General features: G+C 36.2%; 1 protein-coding gene across 1 annotated transcript; it reads right to left on the bottom strand.

Moving 5' to 3' along the window:
- Positions 1 to 698: 698 nt before the first annotated feature.
- Positions 699 to 22523, bottom strand: LOC143872685 (inner membrane protein PPF-1, chloroplastic-like). Its single transcript, XM_077376756.1, has 11 exons — positions 22011 to 22523; positions 19321 to 19431; positions 18707 to 18781; positions 15774 to 15834; positions 11767 to 11840; positions 11560 to 11664; positions 6736 to 6843; positions 6519 to 6622; positions 1365 to 1514; positions 1152 to 1278; positions 699 to 988 (listed from the first exon to the last, which is right to left on the bottom strand). Exons 1-11 carry the CDS (start codon positions 22353 to 22355, stop codon positions 881 to 883), a joined length of 1368 nt encoding a protein of 455 aa, XP_077232871.1. The 5' UTR covers positions 22356 to 22523; the 3' UTR covers positions 699 to 880.
- Between the last annotated feature and the right edge of the window lie 1669 nt (positions 22524 to 24192).

Genomic DNA, 24192 nt, shown 5'->3' with positions numbered 1-24192 from the left:
TCCCTTCTTACTTGAAGAAAAAAATAGAACGTAAAAAAAGAAAATGAACTAAATTAGAATTGGTCATATTCTTTTGAAGAAACTTAGAAGTTTCCACAAATGGATTCGAAGGGTACCCTGGACACATGCAAGAGATCTGTTTGTTTTGGAATTGGCCTGATTTTTGAATCATCAAAGCATGAAAACACTGAATTTTCTATCATCCGTTGCATGTGATGTTTATATCCTTATATGTAAATGTCATATGTTTTGTGTTATTTCAGTTTTGTTAAAAATTGGGATTGTGTTGATTTAAGATTGGTCGAGCATGAAAATGACTCAATTGTTCTATTATTTGAGATCGATTGAGCATCAAAATGACTCAATTGTTCTATTATTTGTTCATCTTTGTGTATCATGCCGATGTTTATAGCTTTATATGTCATGTCATGGCACTTCTTTGTCTTTATAAGGTACCAGCATGGTCAACAACTAATGACTTGTTCTCTTTTATCTAGTATATATCAGCAATAAACTACTAGGATTTTATAAAGTAAAAAAGTCTAAGGTCATTGCGTTATGGGTCCTAGCTTATGCATAGCATGATGTGTTCATTATTACATGGGAGTCAATCACAAGGAGCATTATTACCAATGAGCTTGTGAGCTGGGATTTACCCTTGCGCAATGAGAGTTCCCTACATATGGCACATTAACAAGGACAGCAAATTGCTCTGATACCATTTTAAATGATGGATTTCTTTAGTCGAACCAGAACAGAAGCCTCATATAAATAGCCCAACATAAAAATGGCTATTATATTTTTCTTAAGATACATTATATGGAAATATACATGACTTACATGAGCTACAAGCAGAGGATAAATCATATACATGGGGTACTCAAGATGCGCGCTTCCTCTTTGATCGCTTGCTCTTTCTCGGTCCAGTATATTCTGGAATCTGTATGCTTCTACTTGGAGCATAAGTCTCTTCAAAGTCTTCCTCATCCTGTTGTAAGTCGTATGTCAAAAAAAAAAAAAAACTTCACAAGATGCATGCGAATCTTATGAAATAATGAACATGAATAAGTGACGTTCTATGACAAAACAGTAAAAATCAAACAATGGAAATTTCGTCAGTTATACAAAACCTAAATAAGGCAACAACCAACCTTATCCTTTGTCTCTTCATTAGAGTCATCATCGGAATCTGATGTAGAAGCCAGTATCTGAACCTCTTCTGATGGAAGAGACTTGTTCAATTTTCTGCTATTTTCTTCTTCCTTTAGTTGCCTAAACCTGTTGTTTGATAAGCGATTTCTTTCATTGTTTTTTTCTGGATAAAATAGTGGGTTTTAAAAATTTCCATGAAATGGGATAAAAACCTTTCGCCACCTCGAGTTGGCCGTGAAGTTGATCGTTTTGCTTGTCCTGCACTAATGATCCCGCCTGCATCGGCCCCAACAACTGGTTTTGCACCACCTAGTTTTTTTAGCCATAATTGTTGTGCTGTACTGAGGACGTTATTCGTGAACCTAACCGAGGGAGAATCATATGCAAAAGTATAACACAAAGCGGCTAAATAAAATTGGAATGACACATTGAGCTGCATTTTTAAATGAAAACATTTTCTCTTGTCAGACTTCTTTTACGAAAATATTAAAGAATAACTTGCATTGATAATATCAATAAAAAAGCTTACATTGATAATTTATTGTAAAGGCGGCAATTGTTGGAATGCTTATAATAGATCCAAACTAAAGGTGCAGATGGCAGAAAATTTTGATGTGGCTTTTCTCAGTTTCTCTCATGTGATAATTCCATGGCAATTTGACAAGCTAAAGGTGCAGAATCATTGTAAAGGTGCTAGAAAGTTTATTAAAACCTATATGGGTGTCAATTGACAAGCTAAATATTCTTCAAAAAAATTAATAAGCTAAATTTACAAAAGAAATAGAAATGCCAAAATGCAGAAAATGAAGCCTCTCATAACTACTTATTGGAAATAGAAAGGCCAAAGGGGCAAGTTTTTTTTCAAGAACCATACACAAGGACATAGAAGATGTTCTTGGACTTCCACAGGAAAAAATACCAGGCTGGGTTATAGAGTAAATGTGGTATTTCCTTGTATGAAAACTTCATTTTTAAACACAAGAAATTATGGCCGATTAGACTTCATAGTGAACTGAGTGTTTCCGAATTGAATTTTCCCAACAAAATACAACTGACACTATGAATTTGCATGTTTGAAGGTGATGTGAACCCTTGATAGCCAAGAGAAAGAAAGAGAAAGGAATTAGAGAATCAAGATCAAGAAAAGAGATCAAGATCCATAAGAGAGATCAAGATCAAGAAAAGATATCAAGATCAAGAAAAATGATTAAAATGGGATCAAGACGAGAGATCAAGATCAAGATCAAGAAGAGTGATCACGATCAAGAAAAAGAGAGAGATAGAAAGGAGAGTGGTTTATGAACCCAACCCGGAAGGGTGATAAATGTGATGGGAGAAAAGAGAAGATAAAGAAAGAGAGAATGATGTATCTAGGGATAGAAAATTGACCTAATATGAAGCATCACACTTCAAAAGGCATTACATCCACACAAGAGAGAAGGAGAGAGAGAAACTTCATTTCTTTATTCATTCCATTGCATAGCATCCAAGAAAAGTGTCCTAAGGCTACATATTTATAAGAAAAGACTGAAAACTAGAAAGTTCTAAAACCCTATACAAAAACCTCATTTTTGTACTAAAATACCCTCTAATAACCCAATGACTTCAAATTTTCGTAATACATATCCGGGGCCTATTTTAAACACTCATAACTCCAAGAACTTGAGTGATTTTGACTATGATTTGGCCGACACTTTGAATTTATCGCCAACACACGTGTCTTGTCGTGTCCGACACGACACCCTTGTCCACACGTGTCGACACTCCTTTAGACACTTTTAAATGTATTGCTAGAAGTGTCAATAGTTTTACATGTATGTTTGTGTATGAGTGTGCTACTATTTCTATATTTGTTGGGGTTGCCATGTCAGATACCCCGTATCCGTGTCAAAACTCGGCACATGAATCTGTGTCAACAAATCATGATTATATGTACTTTCTATTTTTGACGTGTCCCCGTTTCTAAATTTTGGGAGCTTGCCGTGTCCGACACTCCGTGTCCATGTCGACATGTGACACTCGTGTCCGTGTCCATAAATCATAGGATTTTGATGGAAAAGGACCGTGGTACCCCTCCTATAACTTAAAGGATTTTAAAAAAAACTAAAAACCAAGTAAAAATTAGAATATGGGCCCAAGGATGGTCCCCATCATACTCTGCACTCGACCTCATCGAATATAATTATTGGAATGGCCAGTGGAAGTTTGTCAACTTTGACCCCCGTACAATCAGCAAATGGTTTGTCCTTCCAGCAGACTAGGTATTTCCAATGAATAAGAAGTTTTGGGCAGTTGTGTTGATAGTCTAAAGTACTTTGATCCCAAAGTCCGCCTTCGATATACTCCTTGTACCATGACAACTTAAGCAGAAAAAATTCTGATTCTTCCACTTCCTTAGATGTGTAGTTGTTCGCTCGTGCAGACCCAATTAAGTACTAAAATTGCAGGAGGGATGCAAAACCTACGATCAATGACATTGTTGGAGTGATCTGAAGCTCTTGTTGATGATGCAGAACGACTTTCCTCTTCCAGGTATGTATGATGATGGTTGTTGCCCTTTTGATCATCATGTAATATTCACAGGATATCTTCTGACGGAACCAACTCTAAATGATGATGACCGCTTTCCGTATCCTTAAGTATCATAAGCGAGCCACGTACTGTCGAAATTAACTTTGGATGATGAGTGTAGTTCTAGTTCGTCTCTTGATGTCGAGCACTTCCTGCACTACCAATCCTCGCACACAAGCCCGGAATTGGATAGCTAAAGTGAGTTGTCTCTTGTACACTTGCTTAGCCCGGTAGATTCACCAAGTTTTCTGGATCCTCAGAAATGCAGGTTGCTTCGCAGCTCGTTCCTTGGCTTTTTTCTCCCTAATTATTCTAGCTCACAATATCTTACATTCTTGAAAAGTCTTCAGAGCAAATTTTCCAAAAGTCAATCCCTCGTATCACACCAACAAGTGATAGGTAATTTTTCCATCATGCGTCATTTCTACTTCAGTGCTAGCACCATTCTAACGCACCGCCGACTAAAGTTGTCATGGTAATGGGAACAGTTTGGTCATCGCTCGGGTTATGCTCTCATAAATACGACTCCAATGCTTCTACCCAATCAAGGCATTCCCGTTCACTAAATCTATAAAATCTTAGTATGCCTCTAATCCTCAGGTTGTAGTCAAAATACCACAAATCGGGTAAAAAAGACCAGAATACTCTCGGGTCAAGGAAAATGGTCAAAATGCCATGAACCTGGGAAAAAGGACCAGAAAACCTTCGGGTCAAGGAAAATGGTAAAAATACCCAAAATCAGGATAGATGACGATCTATGGGTTGGGATCTTCCTGTAATATTCATGCTATCCCAAGTAGCCATTCAAACCCTAAGTTCTGATAATAAATTGATGTGAACCCTTGATAGCCAAAAGAAATAGAGAAAGGAAATAGAAAATCTAAGATTAAGAAAAGAGATCAAGAACCAGAAGAGAGATCAAGATAAAAAAAGAGATCAAGATCAAGAAAAATGATTAAAATCAAGAAAAATGAACAAGATCAAGAAATGAGGTCACAAGATGAGATATCAAGATCCAGATCAAGAAGAGTGATTGAGATTAAGAAAAGGAGAAAGATAGATATAGAAAGGAGAGCGGTTTATAAACCCAATCAGGAAGGGTAAGAAACGTGATAGAAGAAGAGCGAAAATAAAGATACAGAGAAAGGTGAGTTGTATCACATCCACACGAGAGAGAAACTTCAATTCTTTATTCATTCCATTGCATAGCATCCAAGAAAAGTGTCTTAAGGCTACACATTTATAAGAAAATATAGAAAACTAGAAAATCCTAAAATCCTAAACAAAAACCTCACTTTTGGACTAAAATACCCTCTAATAACCTAATGACTTAACATTTTCGTAATACACGTGTGGGGCCCATTTAAAACACTCATAACTCAAAGAACTTGAGTAATTTTGATAGAAAAAGACCATGGTACCCCTCCTATAACTCAAAGGACTTAAAAACACCTAAAAGACACATAAAAATTAAAATATGGGCCCAAGGATGGTCCCCATCAGAAGGCTGGGTGGACCACATCATATCAAGGGAAGGGATATGCATAACATAGGTGTTAAACACCAGCTTCGCCAGGGGACCATTTCTGACAGTGTCAGCCATAAAATTCATGGCAACTCAAGGTGTTCATATACGTAGATGAAACAAAAAGCAGAAAAAAAAAATTGATGCTTCTCATAACTATTTATTGGAAATATAAAGGCCAAAGCTATGTTTCAAAAAGCGAATACGAGCCAAAGCAAATCCTAGTCAACTGGGCATAATGTGGTCAAGTACTCGGTTGACGGTACTGAGCACTCAGTTGATGCAATCAAAACTCGGGAATCAAAGGAGTTTTTTTTTTTTTTTTTTTTTCCGTGGGTTAGTCAAAGGAGTTTTGATTGACTTTGTAGGGCAAAACGTAGACTCGGACAAGAATGCGGCCAAGATAAATGAGTGTTGACTTGGGGGGTGTCCACGATGACGTGGGGGAGTTTTAAAACTATGGGACAGGTCATTTCAAGATACCATATACATATGGACATAAGAACATGTTCCTGGACTTCCACGAGAACAAATTCCAGGTTGGGTTATAGAGTCCATGTGGTATTTCCTTGTATGACAACTTACCATGTGAAGAACTAGACAGGAATATGTTGATACCCCACCAGAACCTTCTTTTAATGCCTTCATTTTTGAAAATCTGATGTACTTATCTGCATGCATAGTTCTATGTCTGATACCTATGTGAACTAATAAAAAAATGTCTTTCCATAGAATCATTTCATTGTAAGAACTTTTCAGCGTGAAATTTTTTTGAGGTCAATGTGTCTAACACCGACACTTAGATTACATTAGCTTGTAATTCAAATTGCAACTGTTACATCCTTCATCATTCAAGTTAATGCCGGGAAAAGGCATTACTTGATTCCAACAAATCACATTGGCTTTCATACACCTACGAGGATGTAGGCCCAACAAACGGCTTGAAACATGCAAGTAGAATGTGAAATGCAGAGAAACAAGTACACATATAACATCGAGAACATATATCAGACACAAAATATAGATCAAATCGTCAAAATAATAAGAGCATAAGCAAACTATAAATGTAATAGTGAAATTAAATCCAGAAAATAATATCTGCACATATCTTAGCTCTATATAAGATGCTGATATGAAGAAATAAATGCATTAAACAACCAAAGAAAATCCTTTCGTGTAGTTATTCTGTACGTTGCAGGACTGTCACAAAAAACACTAACAAAAAGATAACATTTTCTGTTGAAAAAGATAAGCTTAATCAGATACTAACCAGTAAATTGATAATCCTGATGGGACTGACAGAGAAAAATAACCAATCATAAGAGGAAGGAACTTGAAAATGAGAAGACTGTTCTTTGCAGCTGGATCATCCGTCTGGGATAGAAAACATAAAACCATAGGACTATCTCAAAATGTAGGACAAAACTATAAGGAAAAAAAAACTATAAGCAAGCAAAACAAGGGCTTGAAGAAAATTGATCCTTCACCTGAGGCGGCTTCATAAGCTCCATTGACACATACTGGGAAACAACAAGAAGAACAGGTAAAACAAGGTATGCGGCTGTATCATGCCATCCCAATGGTGGCTGTCCATCCTGCATAAAGGGATTGTGGATGATACATTGGAACTTAGGCTCTTCAAAAACCACACAGCTATCTCTAAACCAATTTTGGATTATCTCATCTAATCTGTAACTAAATTGGAGATGATGATGTAGTAGAAAAATGTGTGGTAAATTGATATGATTACAATAGTGATGATCTAGGAGAAAACATTCATGAGGAAAATGCTTGAGATAATGACAAACAACTAAATGTAAAAAAGTTGAATATTATAGAACTAAGGTTATTTGCTCATCAATATGACATCTTTAACATCTATATATAGCTATGATTTAGCCGACACTTTAAATATATTGCTGACACGCATATCCTGCCGTGTCCGAACACGGCACGCGTGTCCACACGTGTCGACACTCCTTTGGACACTTTTAAATGTATTGCTAGGAGTGTTAGAGTTAATGTGGGTGTGTTGACATGTATTGGTGTAATAATCAATAATTTTATGTGTATGTACTTGTCATCATTTCTAGATCTTTAGGTGATGCCATGTTAGACAACTCCTATCCATGTCGAAACTCGACACACAAATCCATATCGACAAATTATAAGTGTATATACTTTCTATTTTAGCCGTGTCCCCATTCTAAATTTCGGGGGTTTGCTGTGTCCGACACTCCTTGTCTGAGTCGACACACAACACTCGTGTCCATGTCCACAAATCATAGATATATATTAGTTAAGCAGGATAAGAACTCGTATAAGAAACCCTACTTCCATCCCCACCACTCAATAGTGAATAACCACAATCCTCTTGCTCTATACACAGACACACACAACTGGAGCTGTGTGACTACTCTGATCTCTCATGGAGCTATTGCATAATTTTTTTCTTTGCTGCCATGCTTTTATTATTGTTCACTTTGGTGTTTCAAGTTGCTTAACTACATGAGGTTTATAAAATTGATTTGCTTTTATAACTTATGGGACAAACTGAAATGGTTGTCGTTGCTAATTTTAGGGGTGTCTATACCAGCTACATCTTTCTTATTAATTTGGTACAAACCTTGAATACCCAGTTCTTTTATAATCAAGACACATGACAATGATAAACTTTCAACACAAAAAACAATAGAAAAAACTGCTTATCTCTAACTGATAATATTGCATTTTGCAGTGAATTTCTTCCATTCAATTCTACTAATGGAGGATTTGTTAGAATCTCCTACAAGGTAATTTCATCTCAAACATTTCTGTTGCTCTGTAGTTGAATCAAAATGCTCTGTTTCATCTTCATACGCGTTTCTATGAAGTTAAATGAATGAAATGGCACAGAGTATACTACATTAAGGCTCAAGGTATCCAGTTTTGCGCGAATAAGGACATACGAGTATATATTTTGAAATCAACTATCTAAGGCACATCGGGATAACTTTAAAGGAGCCTAGAAGAGAGCATCCATACTCTTTCCTAGCCTACTCTCAATTTGGCATCCATATCTGGCATGTGAAACACTGGTATATATAGGCTATATTTAGTTGTATGCGGTAAGCAGCCTCACTCCTTATTCATTTTTTTTCTTGATTCTCATGATGAGTTTCATGGGCTTTTACCTTATAATAGAGAGGTGGAATAAGGAAGGCAGGGGCGAAGTCTTCTTTCATTAGCGACAGCGAACTTACCATCATTCGCTTTATTTTGTAAAGTGCTGTCCAGACTACAGCCGGAAGGCAAATTAGTAGCTTACGCATTCATATACTATCACCACTATACTTTTTTGCATTGTTGTTCAGTGGCACAGAAATTATCACAATTCTTACTTTGGACCAATTACAAGGCATGACACAGCTAATGGATCTTGGATCTATATGCCCACAATATCATAAGTCAGTATGTGTTATATGCAGTTTTGCACCATTTCACATCTCCCATAAATGAGATGATATGTTTTTTTTGGAGGGGTGTTGACAACAGGTTTTACTTGCTCGAGGGAGGTATAATGTTGGCTATTGTGTATGATGTCTACAACTTTTCCTGCATTTAAAAATTGTAGCTTTTCTCTATTGTTTTTGGTTTGCTCTTTAAATGAGCTTCATAAGAATAAGGCTGTAAAAACTAAAAACTATGAGAATAGTAGATTTTCTCTGTTTCTTTTCTTTCGCTTAGTAGATAAGCTCCATAAGAATTTTCATAAAGGTTTCTGTAAATTTTATAGGTCAGCTTGCAGTGTTTTTATGACACATCTAAATCTTGCAGTTCCAGCCCAAAACATGGAAGAAGCCTCCTAAACTGTTGAAAGATCCTCTACCAGAGCATTCAAGTACATATTTAAAGGGGCAGGAATTCTTCCATCAAGTAGTACAGGTTGTAAATGTAGTTTGCCATGTAATTTTCAGCTTTATCAAGCGCTGTAATCTGTATACATCTGACATGTTTAATAGCGCATTTAATTTTGGTGATCATTTATTGTTTCTTCACGTGTCCTACTTCTGCATGTATAATTTCAGTTCTATGTTTGTAGCTTGGTGATTGAGGTAAATCTTCTATTTTTGGTGATCATGTCTGCTGTCAGCATTCCCTACCACTTCAATACATGTAAAGACTAATTTAGGAATTCAATAATTTCATATATTAAGGATGTCATGCAATTGGTGACATTTTATTTTTTCCCCCCAAGAGTACTTTCAAATTTGAAACCACCACCACACTCATTTTTTTGGTTAATTCTGAGGATCTTATGCATTCATGTTTCCTAAGCAAAAAATTTACACAAATCCTCCTGTTTGGATTTCTGTTCTATTTCTCATCATTGTTTTAGAAGGCCATGTTCTATTTAGATTTTTCACAGCTTTAATGCATCTATTTATGTATCATTTTTTTTTTCCACATGTGCATCGTACAGGGTTTCTTACTAGTATATATATATATATATATATATATATATATATATATATATGTGTGTGTGTGTGTGTGTGTGTTTTTTTGTCTTTTTGCATAAACAAATTTTGCTGCTACATTTTTAACTTGTTATGATTACTATTCCCACACTTTTAACATGCCGATTTTTTATTTTTTTTACTTATTATTATTACTTTTTTTTACTTTTCCCACACTTTCAAAGACTAAACATTTCTCTAAAGTTCTTCCAACTGATATAATTTCTGGTTGAATAGTGATTAACGAAGGCTATCTCCTCCCTCCTCCTCCCCCCCCCCAAAAAAAAAAAAACAACAGATGTTGGAGCTGCCCTTTCCCTTGGAATGGCTGAAGCTTAACTTTGAAGGCGGCAGTAAGGTGGAATCTATTACTTCTACGGCAGTCAGGAGGGCTGGGTTTGAGGGGATCCTCTTTGATGCTTGTGATGAAGTAATATAGGCTTTTACAGGTCATGGGCGTGAGGCCCACGCTATTGATTTCAGAAAAAAGAACATCTAGTTTATATGATAAGTGCAACACATGCAACAATAGAACATCAAACCAATCCCGCAATGAATTTAGCCACTAAATCTTAGGGGTGCAACTTGGGTCGGGCTCAACCCGAACCCGACAGGTTCAACCTGATTTTGGCTCGGGTTGGGTTGGCATTTTGTTGGGTTGGGTTAGGATTGGGAAAAGCCAACCCGATTTAATTTCGGGTTGGGTTAGGTTTGAGACCTTGGCAACCCGACCCGACCCGTCTTCTAATTTTATCATGCTTTTCATAGGATTATGTATTTTTTTCTTTGGCCCTATATGAACCCGAATCCAACCCGAATCAACCCGACCCGATTTGGAGGCAGGTTGGGTTAGGGTTGACCATCCTCAACCCGACGCTCAGGTTGGGTCGGGTTAGGGTTGAGTGAATGCTATCTCGGGTTGGGTTAGGGTTGGCCTCAACCCGACCCAACCCAACCCGAGTTGCACCCCTACTAAATCTGGATTTACCTAGCTCAATACCTTTGCCAGCATTTTAAGGCACAGACACTATTCATTTTAAATGGCAGCAGACATGATCTCTACCATTCATCTGGTAGGCGGTAGGCCCATCATGGATAGATCATGGCCAAAGAAACAAACAGCTGAAAATCCTAACCATTTAATTAGACAAGTTTTAACCATAGTCCTCTAAATGGATGATTTGGATTTTCAAATTTGTTGATTTATTGCACATCCACAATTCGGCCCATTAGTGATAATGATAAGTACATGTATGCAGGATCATACTTAGTGCTAAAATCGCATAGTTATAAGTTTGCCATATTACATATGTAAAAAGTATATCATTTATTTTACTGTTTTAAATGAACAAAACAAGGCGAGCATGCTACTCTATGATGATGGGAAGCATTCATCTAGCAGTCACTTGTCCAAATAACGTCCATTACCAATCCATAGAAGGGCCCAAAACCAAGGTTTCAGGTTTTGATTTTGGTATGAATTTAAGTAGCCATGGAAATGGAAGCATGTCGGCTTCGACTGTAAATTTTGGTGAAAAATTATAGTCACATAAATATATGGAAACATGTGCAAATGATGGATATGTAATATGAAACTTCAGAAAATGCTAGAATAAGCACAAATGCACACTAAGGAGTGGCATATGTCTACATATGGAAATCATGTTCAAAAGCACGAAAAGCAAACATGAACAAGGAAATGCAGCAACCAATACTAAAGGACTAAAGAACACAAAGACATGTCAATGCTATACCAGGACCAAAGAGGAAGATGAGAAAGAGATAGGTTCATGTGCCTATAGAAATTCCAATTACCACAAAAGGAAAAAGCCAGGAAATGCCAGATCCACTCTGTCGAGCAGCGATTGTGGTTGGGCCCCCCAAAGAGGGTATCCAAAAGAAACCTTCTGTCAGCAGCCCCTTCAGATAAATGAGTTGCTAAAGTCAGTCAAACAATTTATTTCAAATACATCTTTCAGTAAAGATCATAAAAAAAAAATGCCGCATCAATATCCTACATACCTCATTTGCTACATTTGAAAGAGCTTGATATAAACCAATCCAGACTGGTATCGTAGCCAAAGTCGGCAAACATCCTTTTGAGGAAATAAGAACAAATATTAAATTGATTGCAGTAATGGTAAGATCAAATAGCAAAACGATTGCAGCGATTACTAGGAATATGGAATACTGCATGAAAGACTACTAACAAATGAGGATCACCAGAATAAAAACATAAGTAATACAAGGTATCATACAGTATTACCATTCAAAAAAAAAGGTATCATACTGTATTGAGTATAATCTTAGTATCAAAATGCTAGGAAGGAGATGAAAGATGGTACATCAAACAATTTCTTGATTGCAATGAACTGATTGCATAGGTTGTAACATCCAAAAGGAATGTGAAACCAGTAAAGTGAAATGATAAGTAAGCCTTCGAGAATCAGACATAGGTTGCAACTTCACTTGTACAGCCACACATGGGCGTTCATACCTTGACATTGTTCCCTTGGCAACAAAAATCATTTCCAATATACAATTTTGACCAACAAATGCTGATCAGAAATATGTGAAATGAATCTTTGCTGGTTACTCTAGTTCACAGAAGAGGTAACAGTGTCTTCTTGCTAATTCTCAGGAGTATAAAAAGGATCTTTCAACAGATGCATGTGGCATTTTTTGAAAGCCCACTACCCAACAGAGAAAAAAAAAAGTTATCAATGATCTCTGCTCACCTCGAGGAGCATATGAGAGCAGTGGAAAGAGTAGAACCGTATAGTTTTAGAGAGGGCTTTACGGTTGAACTCCACGATCCTGGTCTCTCAAATTCCCAGCAAGGAGAACAAGCGGAAATGTATTCATATTTGATGAAAAAAAAGGAGGTACAATCTGTAGAATTGAAGATTTCTATCCAAGACTCCTAGGAGTCAAGTATTATTCCTTACATGGGCCTTTGCCTTTGCCTTCACTTTCATGACTTGTTCATTTTGATTTAGATCTAACTAGACTCCTTCTTGGAGTCAAGTATTATTCATTATATGTGCCTTTTCCTATGCCTTCAGTTTTATCACTTGTTCATTTTGATTTAAATCTAACTTGTCCAAGAAAAGAAAAATGGCGTTACAATGCTCACCAAATTAACCAGTTTGGCTCCACTAAGCTATGTCTGCTCCCTATAGGGCCTTTCTCTCAGGCATCTCATCCGTTAAAAAACCTAGAATAAATATTTTTATCACTTTTATTAAAAAATGAACAGGGCAGGAGATAAAGAAGAGTAAGAGTTTTATATGTTGGATAAATGTAGAAAACGGTCTAGTTAGTGGGATTGTACAAATGTTCGGTTATAATAACATTACCTTCCAATAAAGCATCCTGGTATAGTCATTAAAGTATGCCTTGGTGAGGAAAACTGGGATCCCATGGTTTAAGGTTCCAAACTAGATTGAGATCCTAGAAAAGAAAGTATCTCTCCCTGGAAAATAACATTGATCAAATCTACCTCTTCAAACTCTTGCACTCTTTATGGAGTTCGTTTTGAAACAAAGAATTACATTTTGATATGATGTCAATGAGCAAAGAAAAATTGAACCTTTTTCTTCAGAAACTTTAACGTCCACGTTACCATTTTAAAAAAAAAAAAAAGAACACTTTAACGTCTACATGGACACTAATGAATTTAGTTCATTGGTGGATTTTTGGGGACGAAATGCACTGGCCAATGGCGAACACAAGATTAAAATGCTGAAAAAGCTATTCCCCTGTTATAGGTAGTGGCCAGAAAGGTGAAACAATTGTGTACACGGGTACTCGATTATATGGAAGGTGATTGAAATAATCATTGTGGAAATAATTCCCAATTGTAAGCACTAAACAGTGTCCTAACCACTACCATGATTTTATATTTCCACCGAAACTGATGTGAAACGGCGACAATGTTTACATTTCCATTCCCGTCAAAACAATACCAAAACCAAAAAGCATATCGAAATCAAAATCTTAAGTGTGCATCAGTGGTATACTGGGATATAATATCAGTATGTGTAAAATAATAGCAAATTATATTAATCTTGGTTGCTTACAAAGAGAATCCATTGGTGCTTTTATAGAGCACTTACATAATAAATCAAGACAACTATGGAAACAGATAATACTAGAATATTCTAATCTAACCTCATGTAAAATAATAGAAAATTATATTAATCTTGGTTGCTTACAAAGAGAATCCATTGGTGCTTTTATAGAGCACTTACATAATAAATCAAGACAACTATGGAAACAGATAATACTAGAATATTCTAATCTAACCTAATCAAATCTACTTTCCTAATCTATCTTGCTTGCCTCTTCTAATCCACTTGGCTAATTTATCTAGTTGCTTCATTAGCCACTTGCCCAATCTACCTCCAAGATGATCCAACAGTGAGATCTTAACCCAATCTAACTGTTGGATCCCACATATTCTAACAGTATGTGTCACATAATTATATTTATATGAATTAATGTGAAATGTGACATATGTACTGGGTGTACATATTTATATGAATTAGATGTGAAATGTGGGCTGTGCTGAATTATCATACATACACGACGTGTGATGTATGTACTGGGTGTATGTGTTACATAATTATATTTATATGAATTGCATGTGAAATGTGACGTATGTACTGGGTGTATATATTTATATGAATTACATGTGAAATGTGGTATGTGCTGAATTATCAGACATACGCGACAACGCATGTCACTACGTGTTTGATGTTATTAAACCACTATGGATGGCTGTCTTGCTTATGTGATGGTTTCTAAGTGTGTATTTGTGTTTATTCTAGCGTTTCCTGAAGTTTCATCATAAAATTTTATCATTTGCATCCCATTCAAAGAAAAATTCTATCATTTGCATGCATATGTTTTGATACCGAAATTCTGTCATTTTACAGGATTTCCACTGAAATTTCCTACCGAATGCGAAATGTTTCCATTTTTTTGTTGACATATATTGAAGCTGAAACGGAAATTTTAAACCTTGACTACTACTACTCTTGCCAATTTATCTGAGATTGTGTTTGTCACTTGTATGTTGTAAGCAATAGGGTTAGAATAGCCATTTCATTGATTTATACTTGTAATATGTACATAGGAAAAGGGTACTTGTGTAACTTCATATTATGAAAACTCAAATGATATATAGAAGAGATTGGTCGAAGGCAGCTTTAACTCTTCTCCCTATTCACGAGGCTTCTCTCCCTACTCCGCTTTCTCTTTTCTTCCCTCTTTATTCATTCTTTAACTTGGCAGGAAATTAGTGCAGATTGACGGAACCAATCTATGGACTCAAATAGTCACCCCAAACATGTTCTAAGAGATTTTTAGCGGGGTTGCAATGGAGATTGGATATAATAATAATAAAGCAGCTAATTCCATATTTCTGAAAAAAGAGAAAAAAGGGACCACCATTCTCGTAATCTACATGGATTCCACAGTCATTATATGAGATGATAATGAATCCATATTAGGATTGAAAAAAATATCCAAATTGTAAACCATGGAAATCAATATACTTGAATACCATGATAAAGACAATAGGAAGTTACAAGATTCATTCTCACTAATTATGATCACTAGAATTAGCATGCATAATTATAGAAAGCATAAGAGAAAGGGCTAAACCTTCTAATAGAAATTAAAAGGACTAAACCACTAAACCAATAACAACAATTGCCTCTACATGCCAAGAAATATTAAAGAAAAGTGCTACTGCCTTCTTGTGCTTAAATAAATAAATAGTGTTTCATAATTCACATTGACATCCTACACACCAAACATTCAGATTCAATTTCATTGATATCTTTGGAGCAAAATATGAATGTTCCCACATTATTAAAGATTAACCCTAATTATCATTCCAAAGAACGGCAAGCACTCCATATCCAAAATGGATGTTGAAGTCAACAGATCCTACTCAAACTTAACAAGCATATTACCATGATTAAAAGAAGACAGCGATAAATAACGAATTAAAAACAGACCTGCCAAAGGATTAACCCCAGCTTGCCTGTAAAGGCGGGAAGTCTCAAGTTGTATTCTTTCCTTAAGGCAAAAGAGAAAGAATCAAGAGTCAGAAGATACTTGACTTTATTCCAAGAAGGAAGCAAAGATATTAACACCACAATCTCATTACATGTTCTAGCTTCCAGAACTAAAATGAGGTACACAAAAGAAAGCAATAACCTATGACATGGTGCATCTGGAATGGTCAATTATTTCTCCTTTGATGTTCAAAAGAATCAAGGCTTTAATATTTTATCTTTAGACTGACCTTCTCTGTCAGTTTTGCAAGATCAAACATACATTTTTCAAAATACTTCTAAAAGGGACTTGTCAAGAGGCATAAACCATTCTGGATTAAAGGGTAAGGTTGAGAAATAAGGTGTAGCTATGTCATTTATTATGCTCTATTACCATTTTATCTGTTTTACCCCTGATTACTGGCCAATCAGAGGCATCTTCTGTAATCTCCATTAGTGCCTCACTACGGATAACTAAACTTTGTGAGGGTTCTTAATCAAAAACATCAATGAAGAAAAACCCTAGACCTACAACATTACTTCCTCAACCAAAGCCTTCACTTTGGAATTACACTGCAAAAAGGAGTGATCTTTTTTTAAACACAGCTTGAAGTGATTTGAATGGCCATGGGTGATGTCAACAATCGAACACTTATGGCTGCTGAGATCAACAGTTGTACGGCTGACACACGAAAGTTCTTTATTTGGATATTTATGATGTTCTTTATCTGAATTCTAGGCTGTTTGATGAGGATTGCATTGCCCTAAAAGAGATTGCAGGAGTGAAATAAAAAGTTAAAATCCCAGTTTTGTCGATCTTTCCATGGATCTTATCTTGGAACCAATTTTGTTCAAGACACAGCTGTTCTTGAAACTTTTCTATGATGAATACACGAGGTTTGATTTAGTTGGATTTGTTGAGAAACGAGTGTAGTGATATACCTTCTAAAGCCATTTACTGCCCATACACTCAATTTTATGATTTTTCTAAAGGTGTTTTATTGATGTTATATGGAATCTTCCACTTCGAAGTATCCAATTGCAGTTTTGGAAGAGTAATTTTATTTACGGGTTAATAAATGACAGGATGTAGACTCATTGAAAAAGTTCTTTGAAAATTTAAAAAAATGGGTGGGACTAGGGACTGTAGCCGTCTAAAAAACCCAGCATCCAGAAGATCCATGTGAAGATGAATGGCTAAAATTAATGTTGTCGTTGAGCAAGAGGAGTCCTGCTGCTACTTTGGAGGGAGACGGAATTTATCTCTATGGGCATCACATTGGACATCGTTAAGATGACCATTGTAGATACTGTAATAGCTCGCTATTGGATTCTTTAGCAAACAGATATCAAGAACACGTTCCTTTAAGCAGATTTTAAAGAGGTGTACATGGTATTCACCAACTATTTATGAAAATTTAGGAGTTTCTGCAGTTTTCCTCAGCTCAACTCTCATCTCTTATAAGAGTAAAGACCAAGATAGAGTAGAGTCAAGCATATAATTCGAGCACTGAGCCATGTCCTCTACTTGTGGGGAAGCTTTGTGGATTTGAACTATGCTAACAAATCCAGGATTGCTACACATTTCATGATATTATTATGTAGACAACATCAGTCCCATAAAAGTCACCTCCAATGTTGACTATGAGTGAACAAAATACATAGAAGCGAACTACCATTTTTCCAGGAAAAAGCCAAGGAAGGTGTGATCACTATCCTCAATCTTTCCTTACGCCTACAGCTTACTGAAATATTCACAAAGGCCATGACTGCCTAAAAATAGTCCCTTCACTCAATCATCACAGACAGTTTAGAGGCAGGTTGTTAACGTGTTATACAATGCTTTTATACTGCACACTGAAGGCATTGTAGCCATTAATTGAGTTCTGTACACTTATTGTATTAGAAAATGATATAATATTACCTTAGAAGCAAGAAGCGAGTTCGAGGGCGGGGGCGGGGGAGGAGGCGGGGAAGCGTGGGGTCTAGAAGAGTCTAAGTTTGGGAGCGTCATGGGAGCGTGTAATGTAATATTTTCTTTATATATCTTTCAAAATTCAAGTACATCAAAAAATAATAGTTTCTAACCATTTTCATATGTATCTTTCAAAAGTTAAGTACATAAAAAACCAGTAATTTCTAACCATTTTTGAAGAGTAATTTCTAACCATCTAAGTTTGGGAGCACCTCATTCCTTGTGCCTTCTGAAGATGCACAAGCCTTTGTGCTTGCTCCAATGAAGTACTTTGAAGAGTTTGAGGAGTTTGATGCAAGGAAGTTAGTGATGGTGGGACTTATGGAGTAATGGAAAGCAGACTGGGAGTGTCATGGGAGCAGCTCCCGCTCTTTGGGGACGTGCTCCCTGGAAGCTCCTTCCTAAGGAGCGCCGAATCGAGGTTCCGAGGTGGAAGCAGCACCTCGAGGGAAGATTCCTTCTTCTATGAAAGTTTTTTGGGTCACCTATTAATTGTTAATCATGAGGGCATTAATCATTGTTTCATTTATATAATCGATTACTTTCCGTCTTTTTTTTAGTTTGTTTACAGTGAGATAGTGCGAATGTTCCCAATAATTTATAGCAATGAAGAGTATGGAACTGTGACAAAGGACATGCGATACATAAATAGAGCCGCAAACTTTTTTAACAACTCACTGAAATGTGCCTAATTCCAGAAAGATCACTCACCCAATTAAATTCTATTATGAAATTTACTGGCCCCAAAGCGGCAAAAACACCTTTAAAATAAGGTGCGCTGAGTAAAGGCTATTCTTATTTCTGTTCATAAGATCAAGGGTAATTCAGTGAATCTGAGAATGGTGGTCTACATGATTTTATATAACCAATGCTTAGCAAACACGATTTTATATAACCAATGCTTAGCAAATATACTCACCTGATTGCCTGCATATCTTTCTTGAATAGCCTTGATCTTGGGCTGAAGGTTTTGCATTGCTAATGTTGATTCAACCTAACACATAATTAAAACTGTTGGTTGAAGGTATAGCTGCATTGTTTGTGACAGCAGAAAACATAGAGAAAGCACAAAAGATGTGTCACACGCCTTGTCGTCTCAGGATTATACAAAAAAATGAAAAAACAGTATAATATGATAGACTAGATGCAAAAAAAAATACTTGCACATATAAGAAAGTAGATGAAAAAATTTTAGCCAAGGAAAAACTGGTGTTTATAGAATGATGAAAACTAACGAGATAGATTAATGTTAAAAACATGAAAGAGTATGTCTAGTCCCGCTAAGAAACCTCATTCCTGCGTATATTTTGTCAGCATTAAGGACACAAAAGGGATGTCTAATTCCAGCAAAAAAAAGCTCCATCTAAAGCTAAGTACATGACATGTTAACCCACATGATACTCCAAATTGATGGTCCTTTCCAGGTTGCAGATGCAAACTACACTAAAAGTAAATTACCAGATCTTTACCAATCAGAAATCTGCATTTGGTTTGATTTAGATTTTAGTCTATAGTGGAAGTAGAATCATTCACCTGCTTCTTTGTCAAAGGAAGTGTAGCCACCTTAACAATAACCGTAAGCAAGATAATTGCAAATCCATATGCATAAGGAACATGTACAGTTGTAAGACCATCTTTCAGCACCTGTAACAAATAGCATTTAAATAAGTCCACATTGTGTCTCATTTTAAATGAACCTTAGAATTCGTATCCTATATTGAAAATGATTGCTCCATGTCAAGCAGCCAAAACAAATCATTAGAAGAAATTTTTACAAACAAATATGCTCAATGGGAACAAATTCTCAACTGTGCTGAATTCAAGCACTACAAAGTAAATGCCAGCAAGATTGGCACAATATGAATACTAAGCAACTACCAAAATGTACTACAAAACACACACTCAAATCCCATATGAGTATGGAATTTTCAGCTATACAAGTTAGGCCTGGTTATTTTGTTGTCAAGTAAAAAGGAAAACATAAACAACCATGTAAATTTAAGAAGAAAAACTAAATGAAATTCCAATACCAAGATGACACGATCACCTACATATATGAACACTCATTTGTAAATATTACCATATTGAAACATGCCAAGATGGTACTAAAAAAATATCCTTCATATGTGTCTTTATTGTTTTTTATCAGTTTAGACATATTATGATTTTATGAACTAGTTTGTATATTATCATTACCATATAACTTAAAGGTAAGATTTTCTGGAGTTCCCAAGCATGACTCCATATGTTCAATATGTAAGCCCACAGAAGATCATATAACATTTTGGATGCCATTTTGCACAGGTTGAGGTGAATGAAGGTAGAGAGCCTAACATGTGTAGGGTCTTCAGTGTTAACTTCATAACTTCCCATAAGCCGAAAAGAAAACCCACCAACCAGCAACACAGACAAGTGATTCAAAACATACGAACACATGAAAGTATAAAACCCAAATACTAACTTGTTAATAGATACATTCTAATACAATAAAAAGCACAAAATTCAGTACAGATATCAATATAATATTTAAAAAAAAAAAAAAGATACACGAACAACTTACAGCAAAAAATAAACATATCAAGATAATTTTGAAGCACTTTCATCTATGGAAAATTTATAAACCTCCTAAAATTCTACTCAAAGATCACAAAAGCTTCTATCTAGCAGCACAATCAGCATAATTTATAAGTCGCAAATTATAATTGTACTTTTCATTTCCAAATAAAATACTTACTACCAGTGATCCAAAATTTCATATATGTAAATAATCGTAAACACTTTCACTGAATTGAATCATTTTCATTCCAACTAAGTTCCGAAATTTTGGATATAATTCCAAAATTCAATTACCTTCAAGACAACTTGGCACTTTCATCTATGGAAATTTAAAAGCCTCCTAAAATACTCCTCAAAAATTACAGAAGCTTCTATCAAGCAGCACAATCAGCATAAGTTATAAGTAGTTTTTAGATGGTGTAAGCCCATATAGTCCTGTATTTTTCAAATAGTACTGTATGGCTTACACCATAGGTTGATCCAAACCGTCCATTTGATGGTCCACAATGTACCTAGGTTGTGCCGAAAAATCATTTCCATGGGATGATCCCAGCCCTCTGATCTAGAGAGGAACTGCAGATTATGGGAACCTCTTTAGATCGGAGGGTTGAGATCGTCCTATTGAAATGATTTTTTAGGCACAACCAATTTACGTTGCGGCCCATCAAATGGAGGGTTTGGATCATCCTATGGTATTAACAGTACAGTACTAGTTGAAAAATACTGGACTATACGGTCTTACACCATATGAAAACTCATTTATAAGTTCCTAGCAAATCAAACTTTTCCTTTCCAACTAAAGTACTTACTACCAGTGATTCAAATTTTCATATATGTATATAATTGTCAACACTTTCACTGGATTGACAAGTTTTCATTTTCATTCCAACTAAGTTCCGAAATTTCGAATATAATTCCAAATTTCAATTACCTTCAAGACAACTAAGCACTTTCATCTATGGAAATGTATAAACCTCCTAAAATTCTCCTCAAAGGTTACAGTAGCGTCTATCTAGAAGCATAAATAGCATACTTTGTAAGTTTGTCGCAAATTATAATTGTACTTTCCCTTTCCAAAGAACTTACCACCAGTTAATCAAAGGCTACTGATATTGGCACTACCATGTTTTGATAGTTTCACTAACTCGTTTTATCTTTTATTATTTAAACATCTGTCAAAAGGAAAAGACAATCTCAGTATGTGGGATTATTAAAACATAGAAGTGCCAATATCAGCAGCCTAATCAATTTTTCATATGTGTAGCTACACTTTTCTCATTTATATATATATATATATATATAATTGTTGACTTTTATTATTTAAACATTAATTATCAAAGGCTATTACAGTTCCCAAAAAGCTCTCATAAACCAATTCAAGAGGGAAAAGACAAGATGAGTAAGTGCAATTATCAAAACACAGAAGTGCCTTACAGTTCTCCAAAAAAAAAAAAAAAACTCTCACAATCCAATTCAAAAGGAAAAGACAAGATGAGTTAGTGCAGTTATCAAAACACAGTAGTGCCAATATCAGTAACCTAATCAAAATTCCACATATGCATATAGTTAATTTATAAACACTTCCACTGGATTGACAAGTTTTCATTTCCATTAATTCTAAATTCCGAAACTTCAAATACAATTCCAAAAATTCCAATTTCAATTACCTTCAATACTACTTCCATAGTTTCTGATATAAATCCAAACCACCCCCCATTCTTCTGAGCCGCCCCTTCAGAGGAACCAACGACACCAGATGAAAACTCCGCGGTTGCGACCGCGGAATCAGCCAGAGTGTAAAACAGACCTTCTGCTCGGGTGAAAATTCCATGGAAATCAATGATGGAAGGGTCTAGATCGTGATGAGGAGGGATTTCGTTGAAGCTGAATTTTATCTTGGTTTTGATTTTCCGAGGTCTGAAGAAAGAGAGCCTCTGGTGGGAGGGGCGAGAGAGGGAAGGTGGGGGTGTGCTGAGAAAAGAAGAGGATGAAATTAGGGTTTTCTTCGCCATTTGTTAGGGTGTTTTTTATTCAGGTTTTCATGGTAGGGGCGACGAGAGTAAGAAGATGAGGGAGGGGAGCGGAGGTTGGGAGATTTTTTTTTATCCGTTTTGTACGGCGAATGAGAAGCAGAATGTCGTTTCGTTTGAGTGAGCTGGCGAAAATGCCCCCTTGGATTTGGTCACTTCCACCCGTGATTATTTTAGTTTCGCATTTGCACGATTAATGTCTTCCCGTATACGACTTTAAAAAATGGCAAGGAGAACGCTAAATAGAATGGCTTCCCGGGACTTGCAATATATTTCTGCCATGTATCCCCTTTGCGTCCCCTCACCTATTTTTGGGAAGTGATATATCCGCCCCTTTTGATCACTAGAAACACCCCCTGTCAGGGTTTGTGGCAATCATGGGCATTGAATTCTTCTTACATAAGTACAACAGCCCATCTTTAGTCATTGATGCACTGACATAAGTACAACAGCCCCCCTCTTTTATTGCAGATATATCATTTCCCTTTTTTTAAGGGAAAAATACAGATACACTCCCTCAACTTTATGACATTTTCAACTATAACCCTGACTTTTAAAAGACACCAACCTCACCCTATGAGGTTTCAATTTGTTTAAGGTAGATCCCCTCTTTTGAAACACTTTCAATGCTAATGAAGTCCCCATCCGCCGCTCCAAATCGCATACCTGAATCCAAACACTACCAAAAACACAGTGGGCCCACATTGTTTGGGATGGGCCCTGACATAAATAGGGTGTACCTAAAAAATCAGCTCCATAAGATCATCTTAACCCTTCAATATGTGGACGAACCATCAACTGAGGGGGTCTACCTTATACAAATTGAAACCTCAGGGGATGTAGTTGGTGACTTTTAAAAGTTAGGGTTAGAGTTGAAAATGTCAGAAAGTTGAGTGGGTGTATCTGTATTTTTCTCTCTTTTTTTAATGGGAAAAAGATTGAGAAGAAAGATAAAGTGGAGGGCGCCCTTGCAAAAGAATGAGCTAGAAGGGAGCCATCATTGGTCCTTTTTAACAAAGTGCATTTATTTATCCTATAATTCTATATTTATGAGTAGTGTTAGTGTAGACACCCCCATTTTGCTCCGCTTTCTCCAACAAATGATCTCATTAGTTTTCATCCTGTTGGGTCAGTTTCCTGAGTACTTCCAAGTTAATTCCCAGCATTTCCCTCGCTTTCCCTCGCTTTCTATTTTCCATCCAATCTCCATCATTTTCTAAGGGGTTTTTCCATGAAAAAATTACATTCCAAAGAGGTGCATTTTCGGCCAATTCGAGTGGAGTCCACCATTTTGCATAAGCTCAAATTCTTTAGAGGACTTGCTTAATCTAAAGTGGGCCCACTTACTCAATTCAGCTCAACTCAAGAAATCAATGAATTTGGCCCGCAATGAGTGGGACCCGCCAAAAGCTATTAGAACTATCTTATTTTGGGTATTTAAAGAAATATGGATTTATGGCTATTCATGTAGGGCCAAATTACAATTTTTACATGCTATAAAATTCGAATTTTAGAGGAATGTGAGTCTCGGTCAAAGAAGGGATTGCCCATATATGTGTTAGAAGAGGTCCAATTCAAGTTGTCAATCCTAGGTGGGCCCTATCTTGTGTTGAGAGAGATAAACATCTTGTGGTGGGTCCCATCTTGAACCAAAGTAAAAACAAGGCTGTTTGAGTTTTGCTTAGTCAAGGAGGAATCGGATGAGGATTTTGTGTTAGGGATTTATTTTATCAAAGCATCTTGTATGGGTCCACTATGAGCCTATCTAAATCTCAAGAGTGGATAAGGTCAATGGTCTATTGGACATATGGATATCACT

This window comes from Tasmannia lanceolata, unplaced genomic scaffold (assembly GCF_043159265.1).
Source record: "Tasmannia lanceolata isolate RefF3 unplaced genomic scaffold, GAP_Taslan_0.1 ptg000002l, whole genome shotgun sequence".
In the NCBI taxonomy this organism is placed as follows: Eukaryota; Viridiplantae; Streptophyta; class Magnoliopsida; order Canellales; family Winteraceae; genus Tasmannia; species Tasmannia lanceolata.
Note: the sequence above shows the minus strand (reverse complement) of the source record. Positions and strands in the feature narration are given on the sequence as shown.